The following is a 22,163-nucleotide window of genomic DNA, read 5'->3' on the forward strand; positions in this document are numbered from 1 at the left end:
ATCTTATGGTTTCTGTTGCTATTATAAATGGAATTGATTCCCTAATTTCTCTTTCTACAGTTACATTGTTAGTATATAGAAAAGCAACTGATTTCTGTGCATTGTTTTGTATCCTGCCACGTTGCTGAATTGCTGTATGAGTTCTGGTATTTGGGGGTGGAGTCCTTTGGGTTTTCCACATAAAGTATCATTTCATCTGTGAAGAGAGAGAGTTTCACTTCTTCTTTGCTAATTTGAATGGCTTTTATTTCATTCCATTGTTTAATTGCTGAGGCTAGAACTTCCAGTACTATGTTGAACAAAGGTGGTGAGAGTGGGCATCCTTGTCATCTTCCTGACCTTAGGGGAAAAGTGCTCAGTTTTTCCCCATCAGCTTATCTTATACATCATTGATTTGATCTTCTTCCTCATTTACCCAGCTGTTAGAGTATCCAGTTTAGAGTGCATCTCATTTATGGCATTTTTAAGTTTGGCCTGATTAAATCTCATTTCTACCTATAGAGATTCTATATTGTCACTAATGCTTTTTTCAAGTGTAGCTATTGACTTCATGATTGCTATCCTAAATTCTGTCTCTGACACCTTGCCTATATCAAAATCAATTAGTTCTATGGCAGAGGACAATGTCTCTGGTTCTTTTCTTTGTTGAGGGTTCTTCCTCCTAGTTATTCTGCTAAGGGATGGTTGAGCAAATGAACAGAATCCAAAATATCAATGATGATGCAAGCAAAATGCACCCTAGAAAAAATCTGAAGTGGTGAGAAGCTACCACAGATATGCAAACAAAGCCAAGAAGATCCAAAATAACTTTTAAAAAGTGTGTGCAGTGGGGAGAGAATATACTATCTTAGGGTGGACAAAGCAGGGTGATCTACCTGTTCCTGCTTGATTTTTGTTCTGTTAGTGTTAGAAGACACCATATTTCAAAATTGCAAAAAATAAGAATATCTATATATCCATTGGAAAGTTATATGAAGAAGAATAAAATGTGACCATTCTCTTAAACTGTATACAAAGATAAACTCGAAATAGATAAAAGACCCCAATGTGAAACAGGATTCCATCAGAGTCCTAGAAGAGAACATAAGCAGTAACCTCTTTGATATCAGCCACAGCAACTTCTTTCAAGATATGTCTCCAAAGGCAAAGGAAACAAAAGCAAAAATGAACTTTTGGGACTTCATCAAGGTCGAAAGATTCTGCACAGCAAAGGAAACAGTCAAGAAAACAAAGAGGCAATTCATGGATTGGGAGAAGATATTTGCAAATGGCAGTACAGACAAAAGGTCGATATCCAGAATCTAAAAAGGACTGCCCATACTCAACACACACAAAACAAAGAATCATATCAAAAAATGGGCAGAAGACATAAACAGACACTTCTCCAATAAAGACATACAAATGGTATCAGACACATGAAAAAATGTTCATCATCACTAGCCATCAGGGAGATTCAAATTAAAAACACATTGAGATATCACCTTACACCACTTAAAATGGCCAAAATTAGCAAGACAGGAAACAACATTTGTTGGAGAGGAAGTGGAGAATGTGGAACCCTCTTACCTGTTGGTGGGAATGCAAGTTGGTGCAGCCACTTTGGAGAACAGTGTGGAGATTCCTTAAGAAACTAAAAATAGAATAAAAACGTATCTATCAATAATCACTCTCAATGTGAATGACATAAAGGCACCCCTAAAAATGACACAGGGTTACAGATTGGATAAAACAATAGGACCCATCCATATGTTGTCTACAAGAGACCCATTTCAAACCTAAGGATACGCCCAGACTGAAAGTGAAGGGATGAAGAAGCATCTTTCATGCCAATGGGCCTCAAAAGAAGGTCAGGATAGCAATTTTCATATCAGATAAATTAGATTTTAAACTAAAGACTGTAGTCAGAGATACAGGACACTACATAATTCTTAAAGGGATTATCTACCAAGATGATCTAACAATTGTAAATATCTATGCCCCCAATATGGGAGCAGCCAATTACATAAGAAAACTATTAATCAAGATAAAGAGTCATATTGATATGAATACATTAATAGTAGGAGACCTTAACAGGCTTCTCAGTAATGGACAGATCATCAAAGGAAAAAAAAAATCAATAAAGAAACAAAAGCAATGAATGCATATTGGACCAGATGGACCTCATAGATATATATATAGAACATTTCACCCTAAAACAACAGAATACTCATTCTTCTCAAGTGCACATGGAACCTTCTCCAGAATAGACCACATACTGGGTCACAAATCAAGACTCAACTGATACAACTCAGTCAAAAGACTGAGATGATTCCCTGTATATTCTCAGATCACAATGCTTTCAAACTGGAGATCAATCACAAGGAAAAGTTTGGAAGTAACTCAAAAATCTGGAGGCTAAAGACCACCTTGCTTAAGAATGCTTGGATCAACCAGGAGATCAAATAAGAACTGAAACAATTCATGGAAACCAATGAGAATGAAGACACTTTAGTCCAAAACCTATGGGATACAGCAAAGGCAGTCCTAAGGGGTAAATACATAGCCATCCAAGCCTCCCTCAAAAAAACTGAAAAATCCAGAATACACCAGCTGCCTCTACACCTTAAAAAACTGGAGAATCAACAACAAATCAAACCAACTCCACACACAAGAAATAATCAAGATTAGAGCAGAGATCAATGAGATAGAAACTAGAGATACAGTAGAATGTATCAATGAAACTAGAAGCTGATTTTTGAAAGAATCAGTAAGTTTGATAAACCATTGGCCATGCAAATCCAAAAGAAAAGGAGGAAGGCTCAAATTAATAAAATTATGAGTGAAAAGGAAGAGATCACAACTAACACCAAGGAAGTAGAAACAATCATCAGAAGTTATCAACAGTTATATGCCAATAAGCTAAGCAACCTAGATGAAATGGATACATTCTGGGAAAACTATAAACTCCCAAAATTGAACCAGGAAGAAATTGGCAAACTGAAGAGTGATATCTAATAACGAGATTGAAGCAGCAATCAAATACCTCCCCCAAAACAAGAGCCCAGGACCTGACAGATTCCCTGAAGAATTCTACCAAACATTCAAAGAGGAAATAATACCTATGCTTCTGAAGTTGTTTCAAAAAATAGAAACAGAAGGAAAGCTTCCAGTCTCTTTCTGTGCAGCCAGCATTACCCCAATCCCCAAACCAGGCAGAGACCTCACCAAAAAGGAGAATTTCATACCAACATCCCAGGTGAAATTGGATGCTAAAGGGGGAGGAGTCAAGATGGCAGAGAAGTAGCAGGATGAGAGAACATCAGGTAGCAGGAGGTCAGCTAGATAGCTTATCAAACCATTCTGAACCACTACAAATCCAAAACGATATCGAAGAGAAGAAGAGCAACAATTCTAGAAACAGAAAATTGACCACTTTCTGAAAGATAGGACCAGCATTACCCTGATCCCCAAACCAGGCAAAGACCCCACCAAAGAGGAGGATTTCAGACTAATATCAATGATGAATATGGATGCTAATATTCTCAACAAGATTCTAGCAAACAGGATCCAACAGCACATTAAAAAGATTATCCACCATGATCAGGTGGGATTCATCCTTGGGTTACAAGGATGGCTCAACATTTGCAAATCACTCAGTGTGATAGAACAAATTAATAAGAGAAGAGAGAAGAAACATATGGTCCTCTCAATTGATGCAGAAAAAGCATTTGACAAAATCCAGCATCCATTCCTCATTAAAATGCTTCAAAGTATAGGGATAGAGGGAACATTCCTCAACTTCATCAACTCTATCTATGAAAAACATCATCCTCAATGGAAAAAAGCTTGCAGCCTTCCCATTGGGATCAGGAACACAAGGATGCTCACTCTCACCACTTTTGTTCAATATAGTATTAGAAGTCCTAGCAACAGCAATCAGACAACAAAGAGAAATAAAAGGTATTCAAATTGGCAATGAAGAAGTGAAACTCTCTCTCTTCAAAGATGACATAATACTTTATATGGAAAACCCCAAAGACTCCACCCCCAAACTACTAGAACTCATACAGCAATTCAGCAATGTGGCAGGAAACAAAGTCAATATACAGAAATCAGTTGTTTTCTTATATACCTAACAAAGAAAATACAGAAAGGGAAATTAGAGAATCAATTCCATTTACTGTAGCACCAAGAACCATAAGATACCTGAGAATAAACCTAACCATAGAGGTAAAGGATCTGTACTCGAGGAACTAGAGAATACTCATGAAAGAAATTGGAGAAGACACAAAAAATGGAAAACCATTCCATGACCTTGGATTGGGAGAATAAATATTTTTAAAATGTCTATACTGCCTAGAGCAATCTATACCTTTAATACAATTCTGATCAAAATTCCACTGGTATTTTTCAAAGAGCCCAAAAATTTGTATGGATCCAGAAAAGACCCTGGATTGTTAAGGAAATGTTGAAAAAGAAAAACAAAACTGGGGGCATCACGTTACCTGATTTTAAGCTTTACTACAAAGCTGTGATGACCAAGACAGCATAGTACTGGCATAAATACAGACACATAGACAGTGGAACAGAGTAGAGAGTCCAGATATGGACCCTTAGCTCTATGGTGAAACAATCTTCAACAAAGCAGGAAAAAAATATCCAGTGTGGGGGGGGAAACTCTTCAATAAATAAAGTCTCTTCAATAAATGGTGCTGGGAAAATTGGTCAGCTATATGTAGAAGAATAAAACTCATCCATTCTCTTATACCGTACACAAAAATAAACTCAAAATGGATAAAAGACCTCAACGTGAGACGGAATTCATCAGAATCCTAGAGGAGAACATAGGAAGTAATCTCTTTGATATCAGCCACAGCAACTTCTTTCAAGATATGTCTCCAAAGGCAAAGGAAACAAAAGCAAAAATGAATTTTTTTTTCAATTTATTTATTTTCAGAAAAACAGTATTCATTATTTTTTCACCACACCCAGTGCTCCATGCAATCCATGCCCTCTATAATACCCACCCCCTGGTACCCCAACCTCCCAACCCCCGCCACTTCAAACCCCTCAGATTGTTTTTCAGAGTCCATAGTCTCTCATTTTGGGACTTCACCAAGATCAAAAGCTTCTGCACAACAAAGGAAACAGTGAACAAAACAAAGAGGCAACCCATGGATTGGGAGAAGATATTTGCAAATGACAGTACAGACAAAAGGTTGATATCCAGGATCTATCAAGAACTCCCCAAACTCAACACACACAAAACAGAGAATCATGTCAAAAAGTGGGCAGAATACATGAACAGACACTTCTCCAATGAAGACATACAAACAGCTGTCACACACATGAAACAATGTTCATCATCACTAGACATCAGGGAGATTCAAATTAAAACCACATTGAGATACCACCTTACACCACTTAAAAGGGCCAAAATTAGCAGGACAGGAAACAACGTGTGTTGGAGAGGAAGTGGAGAAAAGGGTACCTTCTTATACTGTTGGTGGGAAATCAAGTTGGTGCAGCCACTTTGGAGAACAGTGTGAAGATTCCTCAAGAAATTAAAAATAGAGCTTCCCTGTGGCTCTGCAATTGCACTACTGAGTATTTACCCCAAAGATACTGATGTAGTTAACAGAAGGTCCATCTGTACCCCAACGTTCACAGCAGCAATGGCCACAGTCACCAAACGTGGATAGAACCAAGATGCCCTTCAACGGACGAATGGATAAGGAAGATATGATCCATATACACTATGGAGCATTATGCCTCCATCAGAAAGGATGAATACCCAACTTTTGTAGCAACATGGGTGGGACTGGAAGAGATTATGCTGAGTGAAATAAGTCAGCAGAGAGAAACAAGTATCATATCGTTTCACTTATTTGTGGAACATAAGAAATAACACAGAGGACATGGGGAGATGGAGAGGAGAAGGGAGTTGAGAGAGATTGGAAGGGAGATGAACCATGAGAGACTATGGACTCTGAAAAACAATCTGAGGGTTTTGAAGGGGTGGGGCGTGAGAGGTTGGGGGAACCAGGTGGTGGGTATTAGAAAGGGCACGTATTGCCCTTGAGCATTGAGTATTGAGCACTGGGTGTGGCGCATAAGCAATGAATTGTAGTACACTGAAAAGTAATTTAAATTTTTTAAAATAATTAAATAAATAAATAAATAAATCATCTAAGTCCTTTAAAAAAGAATATCTATATATCTATATATTTATATAGCTCAAGATAAAGTTGAGTACAGTGAAAGATGTGCTAGTATGGGGCATAAATCTATAAAATGTACACAGTACAAAAATTAAAGTTAAAAATGACTTAAAAACATAAGTTGGGAAATGACTATTCCTGATACAGGAATATGGTAAAAAAGAAAAGAAAAGAAATAAAAAGAAATGTAAAGTTTTAGCCTGAAGTACAAACCAGTCATGACAGAACATCTGGACATCTCTATATCTGGACATCTCTATTTTCCCCTGGCACTGAAGTTTTATAGTCCTGTGTAAATAAGCTTATGATTCACTTGTTCTTCCTATTTGTCTTCTGGGGAGGGAGACTGCAGTTTAGCTTCTCAGGCATCTTTGCCTGGGTGTAGTTGCCCCACACCTTGTCAGGGGGTTGGGCTTAATGTGAGCTTGTCATCTGTCTGTCTGGCTTTTGCTCCCTGGTGGCTTTCCACTTCTCTTTAGAGGGTCAGAGCAAATATAGCCATGTGGGAATCTCTGGCCCAGAGCCACAAGTTTGTAGTCCCTTTCTTCAATAAATCCTCCGGGCTAAACTTCTGTGTGTAGTTTGGTACACACACTTCTGTGTGTACCAAACTACACAGACTCTCACTATTCATGCCTGCTGTAACTCTCCTGGGAGGATCTCTGAGCATTTCTGCACTTTGTGACTTTGCAATTACTAGCAGCTATGGGCTCACATGTGCACCCTCTTCCTCAGCAACTGGCTGAGTGCAGCTCCATTGTCCTTTCAGGGGTCACAGTGCCCTGAGAGCTGTTGCCCTGTCATGGATACAAGGGTTTCTGTATCTCCCCTGGGATGTTAAACACCCCACACCTTCTAGTCCTTTTTATGGTGTTCAGGCAGAGAGTCTTCTCCCTACTGACCTGGCTTAAATTTTAGAATGACAAAACCCCTCTATGCTCACTGACCATAACTAGTCTCCCTGCTCCACGGTTTGGGTGCTCTATCAGTTCAGCCTCCCGCCCCCCCATAATTTCTGAGTTTCCTAGAATCCTGAGACCAAAATGATCCACCTAGAATTCTACCCTATTTATCCTCTGTACCTTTTTCAGAGAGGGATGTCTGTCAGTGCAGCAGATTTCTAGGGGTCCTGATTTAGTGTTCAGGTGTTAGATCACTTTCCAGTGGCTGGCTTATGGGAGGCTCCCTCCCCACTCCATTTATCTTCTGATATTTCCCTCAAAGATTCAAAGTTCCACACCTCACCTCTTACCTTTCAAAGAGTAGTCATTTTTCTGCTTGTAGACATCCAGATAAATCTTCTCACATTTCAGGTTAAATGCATGTGTGTTCAGAATAACTTGATAGATATCCTGCTAAATTCAAGGAACTAGATGAAACAAGGTCCCCTACTCTCCCACCATCTTCCCTGAACTATGCTGCATTTTATTCTTAATCAAAGTTATGTGATGGGACACCTGGGTGGCTCAGTGTGTTAAGTCTCTGACTCTTGATTTTGGCTCAGGTCATGATCTCAGGGTTGTGAGATCAAGCCCTCTGTCAGGCTCTGTTCACAGTGCAGAGTCTGCTTCTCTCTCTCTTGGCCTCTCCCCCTACTCATGCTCTCTCTCTTTCTCTCAAATAAATAAATAAACATTTTAAAAAAAAGTTATGTGATTTGGGACACATATGAGTCACCATTTACTTATTTACTTTTACAGCATAAAATATAAAATAAAAGTATTTTTTTACTATACTAGCATACCATATGATTTTTTATTATACTAGCATAGTGAATTTTCTTAATATAAGGACAAAGAATGACAGTGATATTTTAATTGCAACTTTCTACTTTTAAATACCTTTATTTAAATAGAGAATGTATATCAGGACATCAAAAGACAAGCAAAGGTAAAATCTCAAAGAAATCATCATAAAATTGTTTTAAACTGATCAAGATTTTATAGGAAATCAAACATAAAAACAAAATATACTACACAGATATGGAAATAATTAAGTCTCCATGAACTAATACATAAAGTTGATTAAAATGATCGTTCAAATACTTGCTACATTTAAATGGAGGAATAAGAGAAAGAGGTCAAATTTTAGAACTCATACAATGGAACAGAAAAATAAAGTTTCAGTATTTTGAAAGGGAAGTGTTATTAAGAAACAAGAGCTAATGTAAACATCATGACACTTCAGAAAGAAGTGAAAGGACAGATATGACTATATATTGGATGGTGCAATGGTAAAATTGGGACCAAATCTAAGCACTTCTTTTTGCAATTTTCCTTATTAACTTTCCTTATATATATCTCATTATGATTTATTTGAATAAAAACAGAAATCTTTGTAGGAAGTTCTTAAATGCTTGCTTTACCTGCTGGTTCCTTAGAGTATAAATGAAGGGGTTTAAAAGCGGAGCAATAGAAGTATTGAGAATTGCCACTCCCTTCATTAAGGATATCCTCTGTTTGACTGAGGGTTTAATGTACATGAAGATGCAGCTGCCATATGAGAGGGAGATGACAATCATGTGAGAAGAACATGTGGAGAAAGCCTTTTTTCTCTGGTTGGCAGAAGGAATTTTTAAAATTGTCAAGGCAATGCATGTGTATGATAGAATCACTAATGCCAAAGTGACCAGCAGAGTCACCAAAGCTAAGATGAAACTCATCATTTCCAGCACATGTGTATCAGTGCAGGAGATTTGCAAGAGGGGAGCAGTGTCACAGTAGAAATGATCGATGATATTGGAGTCACAGAAGTCCAGGCTTAAGCCTAAAATGAGTCCTGGAAAGATGATGAGGAAACCAGTGATCCAAGAGCTAAGGACTAATTGGATACAGATTTTGCTGTTCATAATGATTGTATAATGCAAAGGCTTACAGATGGCAACATAACGATCATAGGACATGACAGCCAGGAGATAAAATTCAGATGCACCGAGAAGGAAGGCAAAAAATAACTGAGTTGCACAACAATTATAGGAAATCGTTTTGTCACCGGTTGCCATGCTCACAAGCAATTTGGGAATGCAGACTGTCGTATAAGAAATTTCTAAGAAAGAAAAATTTCGAAGAAAGAAATACATAGGGGTCTTGAGATGAGAATCCAGCAAAGTTAGAGTAATGATAACTAAGTTTCCTGAGATGCTTAACAAGTAGGTGAGGAGTAGGAAGATAAATAACACAATCTTCAATTTGGGGTCCTGTGTCAATCCTGCTAAGATAAATACTGTCACAGTTGTACGGTTTTCCATCTTGACCTCCTGATATACTTTTGCTCTGGTAAAAATATTGAGAAAAAAATATGTACAGGTACCAAAGATATAATGTGAAGATAACATTGTCAAAATATTAGTAATTGCTATTGGTTATACATATTAATGATTAATGTAAAATAAACTCTAACAAAAGCCGTTGCATTGCTTTTGAAGAAAGACAAATATTTTCTACAAATCTGTTGAAATAAAAACCCATCTTATAAATCATCTTTAAATGTGGCTTACATTTATGATAATGAGGTGAAGAAATGAACAGGCATGTGGAAAAAATTTATTTCCTCTTTTCTCAGTATGTAAGGACTAAAATGTCATTGTACTTATACTCAGCCTGATGACTATATAAATATCATTATCTCAAGGAACTGACCATGTGTGCGACAGAGAAACAACATGATGTATGAATGTTTAAGATGGTTGAAATAGAAATCCAGCTTTGGGTATAAGATCAACCTGGAAGCAATTCAGTATAACAACTGTAGCTCTTGCCAGGTTTGGCCTGTGCCACATCCACTCAGCTAATGAACACACTTTCTTGGTCCTATCTGATTTTTTTATTCCTATAAATCAGTGTAGTGGCTTTTGTCTCCATTCCATCTCTTCATTTCTTCACTTTTATCATCTCCTATGCCACTATTAAATTTATCTGATTGCATAGTAAAACTAACTTGAAAAGAATTAAACAAATTCAGTGTTTCTTCTAGTTATAGTTCTCAAAACAGGAAGAGAATAACACAATAAAATGCAAAATAAAGTGAATAAGCATTCAGAGAGGGGGAAATGAAATAGGGAAAGAAGAGAAGGAAGACAAAAGAAGTAGAAAAGAGGTAGCACCGTAGGCGAAGACCATAAAGAGAAAAACTTACCATTAAGATTAGAGTCTTCTTCAGATGAGACAGTGACTGGTATTTAGCTCTTGGCTTTTTACCTGATGTGTAGAAATGGGTTACAGCAAAGCTGAAGAGGAAAACAGAAAAATAAAATTTTTGCAAATTTTACTGTGATGATCAGTCACTTGGCAAGTGTTCAGACACTTGCAGGTAATACTGACTGACCACAAATAATATGATAAGCCAAAAGCCAAGCCAACTCAAAAGCCAAGGCAATTCAATGTCCCTGCCTATTGATTTGTCCCTGAGTTGATTTTGTGGTTGGAAATTATATAAGCTTTCATCAGACTAAATGTCATGAAAACTCCTGGGTATAAGCATTTCATCCCTAGGGGGGGCAAATTTCTTGTTTGATGACTTCATTATTAGTTATGCTTCTTTGTGGACTTGATTATGAATATGAAACACTTGTTAAACAATTTTTTTTTTTTTTTAGTTTCAGGAGTAGAATTTAGTGATGATCACTTACATGTAACACCCAGTGTTCATTATATCAATTGCCCTCCTTAATGTTCATCATCTAGTTACCCCATTCCCCTGCCCACCTCACCTCCAACAAAAGTGTTTGCTCCCTATAGTCAGTGTCTTTTATGGTTTGCCTTCCTCTCTGTTTTTATCTTAGTTTATTTTTTCTTCCTTTTCTCTATGTTCTTCTTAAATTCCATGTATGAATGAAATCATATGGTATTTGTCTTTGACTTATATTGCTTAACATCATACCCTCTAGTTCCATCCACATAATTACAAATGGCAAAACTTCATTCTTTTTGATTGCTGAGAAATATTCTGGGGTGTGTGTGTGTGTGTGTGTGTGTGTGTGTGTGTGTGTGTGTATCTCATATCTTCTTTATCAATTCATCCATTGATGGACATCTGGGTTCTTTCCATAGTTACGGCTATAAACATTGGGGTGCATGTGCCCATTTGAGTCATTATGTTTGTATCCTATGTAGTAGTAATAGTAGTGCAGTTGCTGGGTTGGGGTAGTTCTATTCTTAACTTTTTGAGGCACCTCCATACTGTTTTCCAGAGTGGCTGCACAAGTTTGCATCCTCCATGGACCTATAAACGTTGTTTACATTGGTGGGAATGTAAACAATGTTTATAAATCCATGGAGAATGCATTATTATATACTGAGGAATCAAAGAAGCATAAGTCAATGTTCCTGACTATTGTAGTTTACCAATATATTGAGGAGACAGAATTCGTGCATGAATATAGCAATATACCATGTGCCATAAAGTTAATAGTAAATAAGACCCATTCTTACTATGGGGAGAGATTAAGAATGGATGCTTAAAAAAAAAAAAAAAGATGGATTCAAAGCTAAGCACTGGAGATTAGGAAGTAGAGTAAGGTATTTTAGGTAGGATAAACTGTGGGGAAAAGGTACACACAAATGAAAACTCATGAATTACTAAAAATTTATCAGAGAGAATACAATACAGTTTACTCCACGAAATACTTAAGGTCCTAGAGATTCTGGCTATTAGTACAAAAGTGTAATGATATCTTCTTAGTACTTATACACATTCTCCCAAACCTAAGGGACAATTCCTGAGGCAAGTAATTGTACTATAATGGATATGGTAATTTGGGTCAAAAACAGATCTATCACCCCCACAAGTAAAAATTTTTATCAAATCAGACCTAGTTTTTCTCCTGCTCTCCAATTCCCTAGATATACACTGGAACAGTGTATTATGTTTAACAAGCCTATCACTTTTATTTATTTATTTATGTTAAAAGATGTAAGAAAATTTTCCCTACCTTCGAAATCATGAACACATTTTTATTCAAAAATGATGTCTTTTAATAAGTTAATTTAAGATCCTCTATAATTAAGATAAGATCAGAATAACTTAAATCTATTAATATAAATAAATTACTCAGCGTTTTAGAGATGTTTATTTTCAGTATATAGATTATAAATCAGTCTTCAAAGCACAAAAACTTACAAACTGTTATTTTTTTAAAATATTTATTTATTTATTCATTTGACAGAGAGAGAGAACACAAGTAGGCAGAGAGGCAGGCAAACAGAGTGGGGAGGCACTCTGAACAGAGAGCCTGATGTGGAGCTCGATTCCAGGACCCTGAGACCATGACCTGAGTGGAAGGCAGAGGGTTAACCCACTGACCCTCCAAGTGCCCTTTATTCTTAAAGGTGTAAAAACAATTATACTGGCAAAGGATTTTGTTTGTTGATGTTCATGGTTTTTATATTCCTATTGCAGGATAAAGCACTTAGGCTTACTTTTTTTTTTTTTTTCTTCTTCTCAGGCAGCACACTGAAATATGTAATTCTTAAAATAAGTTTTAATACTTGTGGACATTTCATGATTAGCTATTTCTAGCTCAAATCAACAATTTAAACACCAAAGTATCTCTTTTATTCTTCATAGTCAATGTTTTTACGTTAATACAACAAGCACTAAAATTAAACAACTGTTATCCTATGAGATGATTATGGTTTATTTCCAGGGAATGCCCTAAACTGTGTGCATATCTCTCCAAGGAATTCAGCTCCAAAGGCAATATTTCCCTGAGGATCTTTGGTTTGTTTACTATACAAGAGATACAAAATATAGACTCCTTTCTATCTCCTTCAACTATGTTCTTAGGAGACTCTGTACAAAATATACTATATTAACATACTGGGCACACCCTTTATCTTCATTAATTTATTAGTTCATTTATTCTTTCCTGAAATACCTATTTATTGTGTGCTTGAAATGTATTGAGCACTCCTGGATGTCCTGACAGCTCCCCTACCCACTTCTGCCATGTGAGGACCTGGAGACAAGTCTATGAAACCTGTGAAGCCAGCTCTTACTAGACACCAAATCTGCTGGCACCCAGATCTTAGCCTTTCTAGCTTCTAAAACTGAGAAATAAATGTCTGTTGTTCAAGGCACCAAGTTACGGTGTTTGTGACAGCAGTCCAGATAGACTAAGACAGAAATAAAAGCAGAATTCATTGCCAACAGACTTGTCCCATAAGAAATGTTGAACAAAGTTCTCAGGGAAAACACAAATGATATAGGTCAGAAATCTGTCCTTCCTCAAGAAAATAAGAGTGTTGAAGAAGGAATAAGGGGATAAGTACATTCAACTGGATTTTCCACTAAAGTAACTCTTTCTGAGTAGAACCAACTATTAATTACCATTTATTAAAATTAATTATAAATCCATTGTTATTAGTATGTTTCTGTCTTTAATAATTGGCAATATTCTGAGGCCCAAATTAGATTATCTCTGACCACCTTCTTTCTTCATTCCCTATTTTCTTCTTCTTTATTTCCATCATATCCTTTCCTACCTTCCTTTTCCCTTCTTTATTATTGCTTCCTTTCTTGCGTTAATCAACAGACGGTTTTAAGGGGGAACATTATTGGACAAGATTGACAGACTTACAGAATTTACAGAATGCCTTCCATTTTGCCAACTTGGACACATGATCACTTAGATGAATCAATGTTTTCAAAGTCCATAATTTTGAAAAGTGACATAAATTTACAAAATCAAGAAACCAAGCGAGCTCCAAGCATGATAAAATGCCTACACACATTATAATCAAACTGTTAAAGAACAAAGACAGTGAGAAAAAGTGTGGCTAGCATTCATACCATGAATGTTGGAGGACAATGGCTTGAACAATTTCTGACTTCTTTTTATAAGCTAGGGAGGCCAGAAACTAGAGAGGAATCTTTAGATTGCTGAGGGAAAAAAAAAAAAATTGTCAATTTAGAATTCTATGCATTAAAACTATGCTTCAACATGAAAGGGAAATAAAGACATTTTCAGATAAAATAAAACCACAAGCATTTTTCAGTAACACATCAGCACTACAAGAAATGTAGCAGGAAGTTTTTCAGCTGAAGAAAACTGAATCCAGCTGGAAAACTGGAATTTCAGGGAGGAATTAGAAATATCAGAAATTTTAAATGTGGGGTAAATATCAGAGACTAACTTTTTTTCAATGAGCCTGAAATAAAATAAGAATTATTCACAAAGAAATGTAAATATATGTGCATTAAAAGAATTATTTTAAAATTAGTAACAAAAATTCTATCTAAAGTAGAAGTTCAATGGATGGGCTGAACAGCAGAAGGGTAATTATAAAACAAAAGAGTGAACTTAAAGATTGATAGAGACCACTCAATTTGAAAAACAAAAAAAAAGTAAATTATATATATTTAATGAATAGAGCCTCTGTGACCTAGGGACAATATCAAAAGGTCTAATATATACATGTATATAATTTAAACTTAAAAAAGCAAGAGATATTATAAATCAGCACTGTCCAATAGAAATATAATGCAAAACACAAATGTAAGCCACATTTGCAATTTCAAATTTTCTGATAACCTTATTTTTAAAAAGTGAAAGAAAACAAGTGAAATTAATTTTAATAACATATTTAACCCAATACATCCCATGGATTGTCATTTCAGCATCTAATACATATTAAAAATTAGTGAGATCTTTTACATTTTTGCACTGCCTTTGAAACATGATATACATTTATATTTATAACACATCTCAGTTTGGACTAGACATATTTCAATTTTTAATGGCTACCAAATTGGATAATGTAAACATAGTTAGATAATATAAGGCATTTGTTGTTTGTGTCTTCATTTTGGCTTCTCAGCAGTTTCAGACCAAAATTCTGGTATGTATGAAAAACCTGTGGATATTAAAAACAACCCCATAAACAACTAATGGGTCAAAGAATAAATCACAAAGAAGATTAGAAAACACTTGGGAACAAATGAACACAGACACCCAAGCTATCAAAACTTACAAAATACAGTAAGAGCAGTGTACAGAGGGAAATTTATAGTTTTAGGCATCTGCTTTAACAAAAAAGATGGATCTCATATCAGTAATCTAAGTTCAAACTTACAGATTTAAGAAAAAAACAAAAGAGTAAAAGAAACCCAAATCCATCAGAAAGAAGTGAATAATAAATAGTAGATTGGAGATAAATGAAATATAGGAAAGGGAAAAAATAGAGAAAATCAGTAAATCCCGAAGTTGTTTCTTTCAAAAGGTCATCAAAGCTGACAAAACTTTAGCTGGATTGACCAAGAAAATAAAAAAAAAAAAAAAAAAAAAAGGGAAGGCTCAAATTGCTAAAATCAGGAATCAAAGTTGGTTCATGACTATTGACCTTGTAGAAATAGAGAGGAGTATAAGAATGTACTATCAGCCATTGTGCATCAACAAATTAGATAGCGTAACTGAAACACAGTTCATAAAATCCACAAATTACCCCTTACTCAGGTGACACAGGTATGTAATAGACCTATAGTTATTGAAGAAATTGAAACAGTAATTCAAAACCTCTATATAAAGACTATCTAAGACCAGATGAATTTCCACAAAGCTTTAAAGAGTTAACACTAATCCATTTCACACTCTTCCAAATACTGGAGATTATAATACTCTTCCTCTTTGATTGTATGAGGACAGCATTACTCTGATTCAAAAACCGGATAAAAATATCAGAAATACAGATCTCTATCCCTTATGAACATCAATGCAAAAATCCTCAGGAAAATACTAAGAAAGCAAATTCAGTTGTATTTAAAGGTAAGATACCATGATAAAGTGGGGTAGAATGTAAGGTGATCCAACATTTAAAAAAAATGAACCTACATAATATGTCAATGATAGAAGATGACAGAAGATGAAATAAAGGGAAAAAAACTCATGATTATTACAATAGATGCAGGAAAAGTCAAGCTTTGACAAGATTTGAAATCCTTTCATAAGAAAAATACAGTAAATGCAGAGTAGAAAGGAACTTCCTCAAACTGCTGAAAAGCATTCATGAGAACCCTACAGCTAATGTCCCATTCAAGGCTGAAAGACTGAAAGCCTTCCCCCAAACATCAGGAACATGACAAGGATGTCCACTTTTTCCAACTGCTATTCAACATTGTGCTGGAAGTTCTAGACAGAACAGTTAGACAAAAATAATAAATAAATAAATAAATAAATAAATAAATAAATAAATAACACTTGAATTGGAAAGAACTTTTAGATCTTTATAGAGAAATCAAATAGAATAGGTAAGTCCAGAATAATCTCATACATCTAAGGCCAATTAATTTTTGAGTAGGTTACAAGACTATTCAATGGAGAGAATAATCTTTTACATAAATGGAGCTAGAATGACTGGATGGCCACATGCTAAGAATATTAGAGCCCTGGGTCATACTATCACAAATTAATATATCAATGACTTAGATGTAAGAACCAAAACTATAAAATTTGTATCAGTAAATGTTGGAATCTTACTGATTTGTATTTAGCGGTGAATTCTTCTACATGACACCACAGAAATGACCAAAAAAAGAAAAAAATAAATTGGACTCTATCTAAATTAAAAGTTTGAGGTGCCTGGGTTAAGTGTCTGCCTTCGGCTCAGATCATGATCTGAAGGTCCTGAGATTGAGCTCCCCCATCAGGCTCTCCCCTCAATGGTAAATCTGCTTTTCTCTCTCCATCTGCCTCTGTGATCTCTTTTGCTTTCATCCTCTCTCAAATAAATAAATAAAATATTTTAAACTATTTAATTAATTAAAAGTTTTTGTGCATCAGAAGACCTTGCCATAGAAGTATTAAAAAAAACCTGGAAGAAATATTTTCAGATCACTTATCTGATAAGGTTCTAGTATCCAGACTATATAAAGGACTATTACAAGTCAGCCACAATAAAAACACACAAAAAAAATGCCAAGTAATCCAATTTTAAAATATGCAAAGTATTTGAGCAAACATTTCTCCAAATGGCCAACAAGGACATGCAATGATGCTACACATCATTAGTCATTATAAAAAATGCATGTGAAAACTATGGTGAATTATATTTCAATTATGGTCACTGGGGTGGGGGTTGGGGAACTGCTGGATGGCCATTATTTCAAAAAAAAAAAAAAGATGTGAATATGAAGAAATTGGAAGCACAGTGCATTGTTAGTGGGAATGTAAAATGAGGAAAAAGTGGAAAGTTCGGGAGTTCCATTAAAAAAATTTAAACATAAAATTGTCATATGATTCAATGACACCATTCCTAGGTATTGACCCAAATAACTTGCTCACAAATGCTTGTAAGTATGCTATTGTTCAAAGCAGCCCTATTCACAGTAGTAAAAATATAGAAACAACTGAAATGTCAATTGACAGATGAATGGATGAAGAAAATGTGATATATATGTATAATGGGATGTTATCCAAAGAGAAAAAAGTGAAGTATTAATACATGCTTCAATGTGGATATACCTCGATATCATGATCCTAAGTGAAAGAAGCCAGACATAGAGGTCACAAATGGTATGATCCCACTTATGTGAAATATCCAAAATTGGATATCCACAGAGAAAGAAAACAGATTAGTATTTGCTAGGGGATTGTGAAAGAAGGAATGGGAAATGACTGCTAAATGGCTACAGAGCTTTCTTTTGGGTGAGCAATATTTGGAACTTACTATGGGTGGTGGCTGCAAAACAGTATGGATGGACTAAATGGCCCTAAACTGTACACTTTAAGATGATCAATTAAAAAAAATCTATGGAAATATCATAAAAATACAATAAATATGTTACGGAAAAAGAGTAGTACAGAACTGTATCACATAATGCAAATTGTGTTATTTTCTGGACTTTATGATTTTAATAGCTTAATTAAATGTGTGACTGGTTATCACTGTTCTCATCCTAAATAAATCTCATATTTGTTCCTAATCCTCTATTTATAAGTGCACATTCATAATTTGGAGGTTGTATTCTTAAAAGAGGGCACTGCAATTTGAAGAAACTTAAATATCCTCACACTCTATCCACACTTGGGAGTAGGAGAAAGGTAAAAATGAATCTCTATGTTGCCATATTGGAAACAAGCATCTCCATACAATAGTTGTGGATTAGGCCTTGAAAGCAATGAGTTCTGATGATGCTGGAGGAAAAAGAGTTCAGAGACTCTTAGAACAGAGAAAAAAAGAAATAAATAAAGGTAGAGTTTACTAAATGTATTTGAGTCTACTAAGGGTATAGCTGCACTTCAGGAAGCCACCTGAACAGAGAATATTGAAGAGTACAAAAACAGTTATGCAATTTTTCAATAATTGAGGTATAGTTGATGTATAATATCATATTGGTTTTAGATGCCCAACATAGTAATTTGACACTGAGATGCATTACCAAATGTTTATCACATTTATAATTACCATGTAATTATTTTAATTACATTACATTTAATTCATTACATTATTTTAATGAGAAAATGAAGCCCAGTGGAAACAGAACATTGCTAAATAAAGAGAATATAGGCCAAGATCTGGTTCAGATGGAAGAAAATTTTACACTGTCAAAATAATGTAAATTAAAAAAATAATAATGTAAATTAGTATAAAAATCCAACTGAATATTACAATAAAGTTATTTTCAAATTATATTAAATATTAAAAAGGGATGTGGGTACGAAGGATGGGAAATGTACGAATTTCAAGTGCCCACCTTCCATATTTAAGCCAGTAAATATTTAAATAGTTTCTAACTCAAAATATTAAGAAGTAAATGAAACAAGATGGGATTGGGAGGGAGACAAACCATAAGTGACTCTTAATCACAAAACAAACTGAGGGTTGCTGGGGGGAGGGGGTTTGGGAGAAGGAGGTGGGATTACCACTCTTTTTTAAAAAGAAATACATTTACTTTATATGTAATACAGAAAATGTCCTCCAAACTTAATATAAACTGGAGATATGGCTCTTTAAAGAAGAAATGAAATTAGATAAATTTCTTGTCCTGATAAAATCTTTGAGCTCACACAGTTGAGTGTGAGATATTGGGGTTAATGTATTTTGGATAAGAATGCAAGTTAAAAGTAGTTTAAAGTAATATAAAAATATGATGGATATGCAACATTCAGAAATTTCCTGTGTTCTGGGGCTCAAATCAATAGCAGACAGTTGGGAATGAAATTGCTACTAAATACAGTAAGGTTGGGGAATTTTTTTTTTTTTAATTTAGTCATATTGATTGCATGAACCCGGACAAAAAAGTTGATTCATTTGTAAGCCATTGAAATAAAGGCCATGAAGTTAGAACTGTTTTTTTGTTTTTTTTACAACTCAGTTGACTTGTTCTTATAAGGAATCTTTGAACCTTCATTTCGTTGGAATCAGGCTTTGAATAGACATCCTTCATAACATTCAAAAGAATCTCAGAAATGTATTTTATTAAATGAATATATTGTTTTCCTCAGATAATTATAATTACATATGTTTTTGGTATACAGGATCATTGTGAATGTTTTAAAATATGACATTGGGAAAATGAATTAGTACTACTTGAGACATTTCCTCTTATTGAATTCAATAGAATTTAAACATTTCATAAAACATCCAGTTTCATATCCCAAAGGAATCTCCTCTCCCTTACTGATAAATTGCTGAAGTGGTTACAGAAGTCCCAGGGCTTATAAAAATGGTCAGAAACAGTGACTATTTTATTGCCATTCACCAAGTATTTTATTTGCAGTTAAAAGAAGATAATGATGTCAAGTGGTTTCAATATTTTTTAGGGTTTTTTTTTTTTTTGCAGTTTTGTAATTTAAATTTAGCTTGGGAGTACGCATATATGAATTCACTTCTAACTTTATAATTTGGTACCCTATGTAATTCATCCTTTGTTGACTGACATTTTCTTATGCTTTTGACCTTAAAAAATAGACCGAACTTAGAAAAGGAAAGTAGACCAAACTTGGATTTCAAAAATTTAATCACTGAGTATAAAGTATGCTTAAATACCCAGAATGTAGACATTTTTAGAGAAATGATACATTGGGGAGTCTGGGGGAGGAAAGGAAAAAAATGTAAGAAAGGAATGAAGTAAAAGAGGAAAAAAATTTTAGTCCTATTGTAGTTATTTATAACCATTGGAAATATCTCTACATTTTTAAACACCTGAACTGGATTGTGTGAAATGTAATACCTTGAAAATGCATATAATAGGTTTAAAGCAACATATGACATGACATTCTTCTTAAGAAAAATATGGTCATGCTTTAGAAAAATTTGGTGATACACTTTTGAGATGATGAACATGAGGACGTAGGCATGGTATGAAGAAGATGGAAAGTAAAAACATTGAAAAGGCTAATAAAATTCTGAATTTTAAGGTGCTAACCACAACACAAGTGAATAAGAGAAGAGAAGAAGGACATGAGTGAGAGAGAAGAGACTACCATGGCAATGGGGGGGAGCCATGCAGAGCAATGACACTAAAAACAAACTACCAGGTATAAGTAGATAATATCTTTTTTAAATGGCTTGTTTTCTAGAACCCTCTCCTGTTACTGCAAAAGTAAATAAAGAATGCTACATAAACAACACAGTCATCATGCATGAGGATATACTTCCTATCTACTTGGGTCCATATCAGAGAAATAAGAATAACCAGGGTGAGTGAGACAAAAGTACACCCAAGTCTTCAGGAAAAAGGGGAAAGCAGACCTAAAGTGGCCATGAAGATTTAAATCTTGAAGAGTTTATGGAAGTTTGGTGAAAGTTCTGAATCCCCATTCAGGTATTTAGGTCATGTTTTTGATTTTTAAAAGGCAAGGAGTCCTCAGCTGAAATCTAACTTACAGAATACTATCATAAGGAGTAATAAACTGAGAAAGAGATAAGTTTAGCAAAGAGGAGTGAGTTACCTGATGGTGTAAAATAACTTAATCTGAACTAAGTAGATTGGGGGAAAATTGCAACTACAGAAGACACAAGTTAAAATATTATGACAAATTTTCTGGATTTTTTTTGGTTTCTATTTTTATATGCCATATATTATCTTTCTGAAATTCCTGAATTTATGACACTTGAGAAATGACACTCCTAGATTTGCACTCGGTTAGTGAAATTTTGAGTACAAATTATATGAGCAAGTTTTTAGAGGCTGTTACTGCTGACTAGCATAACACTGAAGGAGGTTGTGTGGCAGGAGCAACACATGTATGGACAGTCTCAAGCTAATAGGTATCTCATGCAAGATTATACCATTTATTTCTCATTTCTTCTTACTTTTTAAAATTATTATTTTTTTGGAAGTCAACAATAAAAAAAAAAACACAGCACAGTAACAACCTTTATTCTTCTTGGACTGACTGATAATCCACAATTACAAGTGGTCATTTTTTTTTCTCCTTCTGAAACCTTCATGTTGCGTGTCAGTGGGAATCTAACCATAATCACCCTCACCCTACTGGACTCTCATCTAAAGACACCCATGTATTTCTTCCTCTGAAGTTTCTCATTTTTAGAAATTTCATTCACAACTGTCTGCATCCCCAGATTTCTTGCCAGTATGGCAACAGGTGATAAGTCCATTTCTTACTATAGTTGTGCAACACAGCTGTTTTTTACTATTGTGTTGGGTGCAATTGAAATTTTTCTTCTAGCTGCCATGTCTTATGACCGCTATGTGGCCATCTGAGAACCCCTGCATTACACCACCATCATGAGTGAAAGTCTGCAACTTGTTGGTCTTTGCTTCATGGTTGGCTGGTTTTAGAGTAATTATTCCACCACTCCTTGTGGGTCTCCAGGTAGATTTCTGTGCAACCAACGCTATAGATCATTTCTTCTGCAATTTTTTCTCCTATATAACACCTCTCTTGCACAGACACAGATGTAATAGATTTAATGGCATTTCTCTCAGCCATTTTGAACCTCCTGGTTACACTGACATTAGTGATTCTCTCCTACGCAAACATCATCAGGACTATACTGAAGA

At 35.1% G+C, this 22,163-nt stretch overlaps 1 protein-coding gene and 1 pseudogene across 1 annotated transcript in view; one reads left to right on the forward strand and one right to left on the reverse strand.

The window, feature by feature from the left end:
• The window catches only part of LOC132019763 (olfactory receptor 6C1-like), a 67,603-nt gene extending 58,156 nt beyond the window's left edge, over positions 1-9,447 (reverse strand). The window contains exon 1 of the mRNA XM_059403337.1: positions 8,919-9,447. Coding sequence (XP_059259320.1) covers positions 8,919-9,447 — 529 coding nt within the window. The remainder of the gene's footprint in view (positions 1-8,918) is intronic.
• An 11,058-nt stretch (positions 9,448-20,505) lies between these two features.
• LOC132020358 (olfactory receptor 6C74-like) lies at positions 20,506-22,162 on the forward strand (annotated as a pseudogene).
• The last annotated feature ends 1 nt before the right edge of the window (position 22,163 follows it).

The sequence above is a fragment of the Mustela nigripes genome, chromosome 6 (assembly GCF_022355385.1).
Source record: "Mustela nigripes isolate SB6536 chromosome 6, MUSNIG.SB6536, whole genome shotgun sequence".
Taxonomy (NCBI): domain Eukaryota; kingdom Metazoa; phylum Chordata; class Mammalia; order Carnivora; family Mustelidae; genus Mustela; species Mustela nigripes.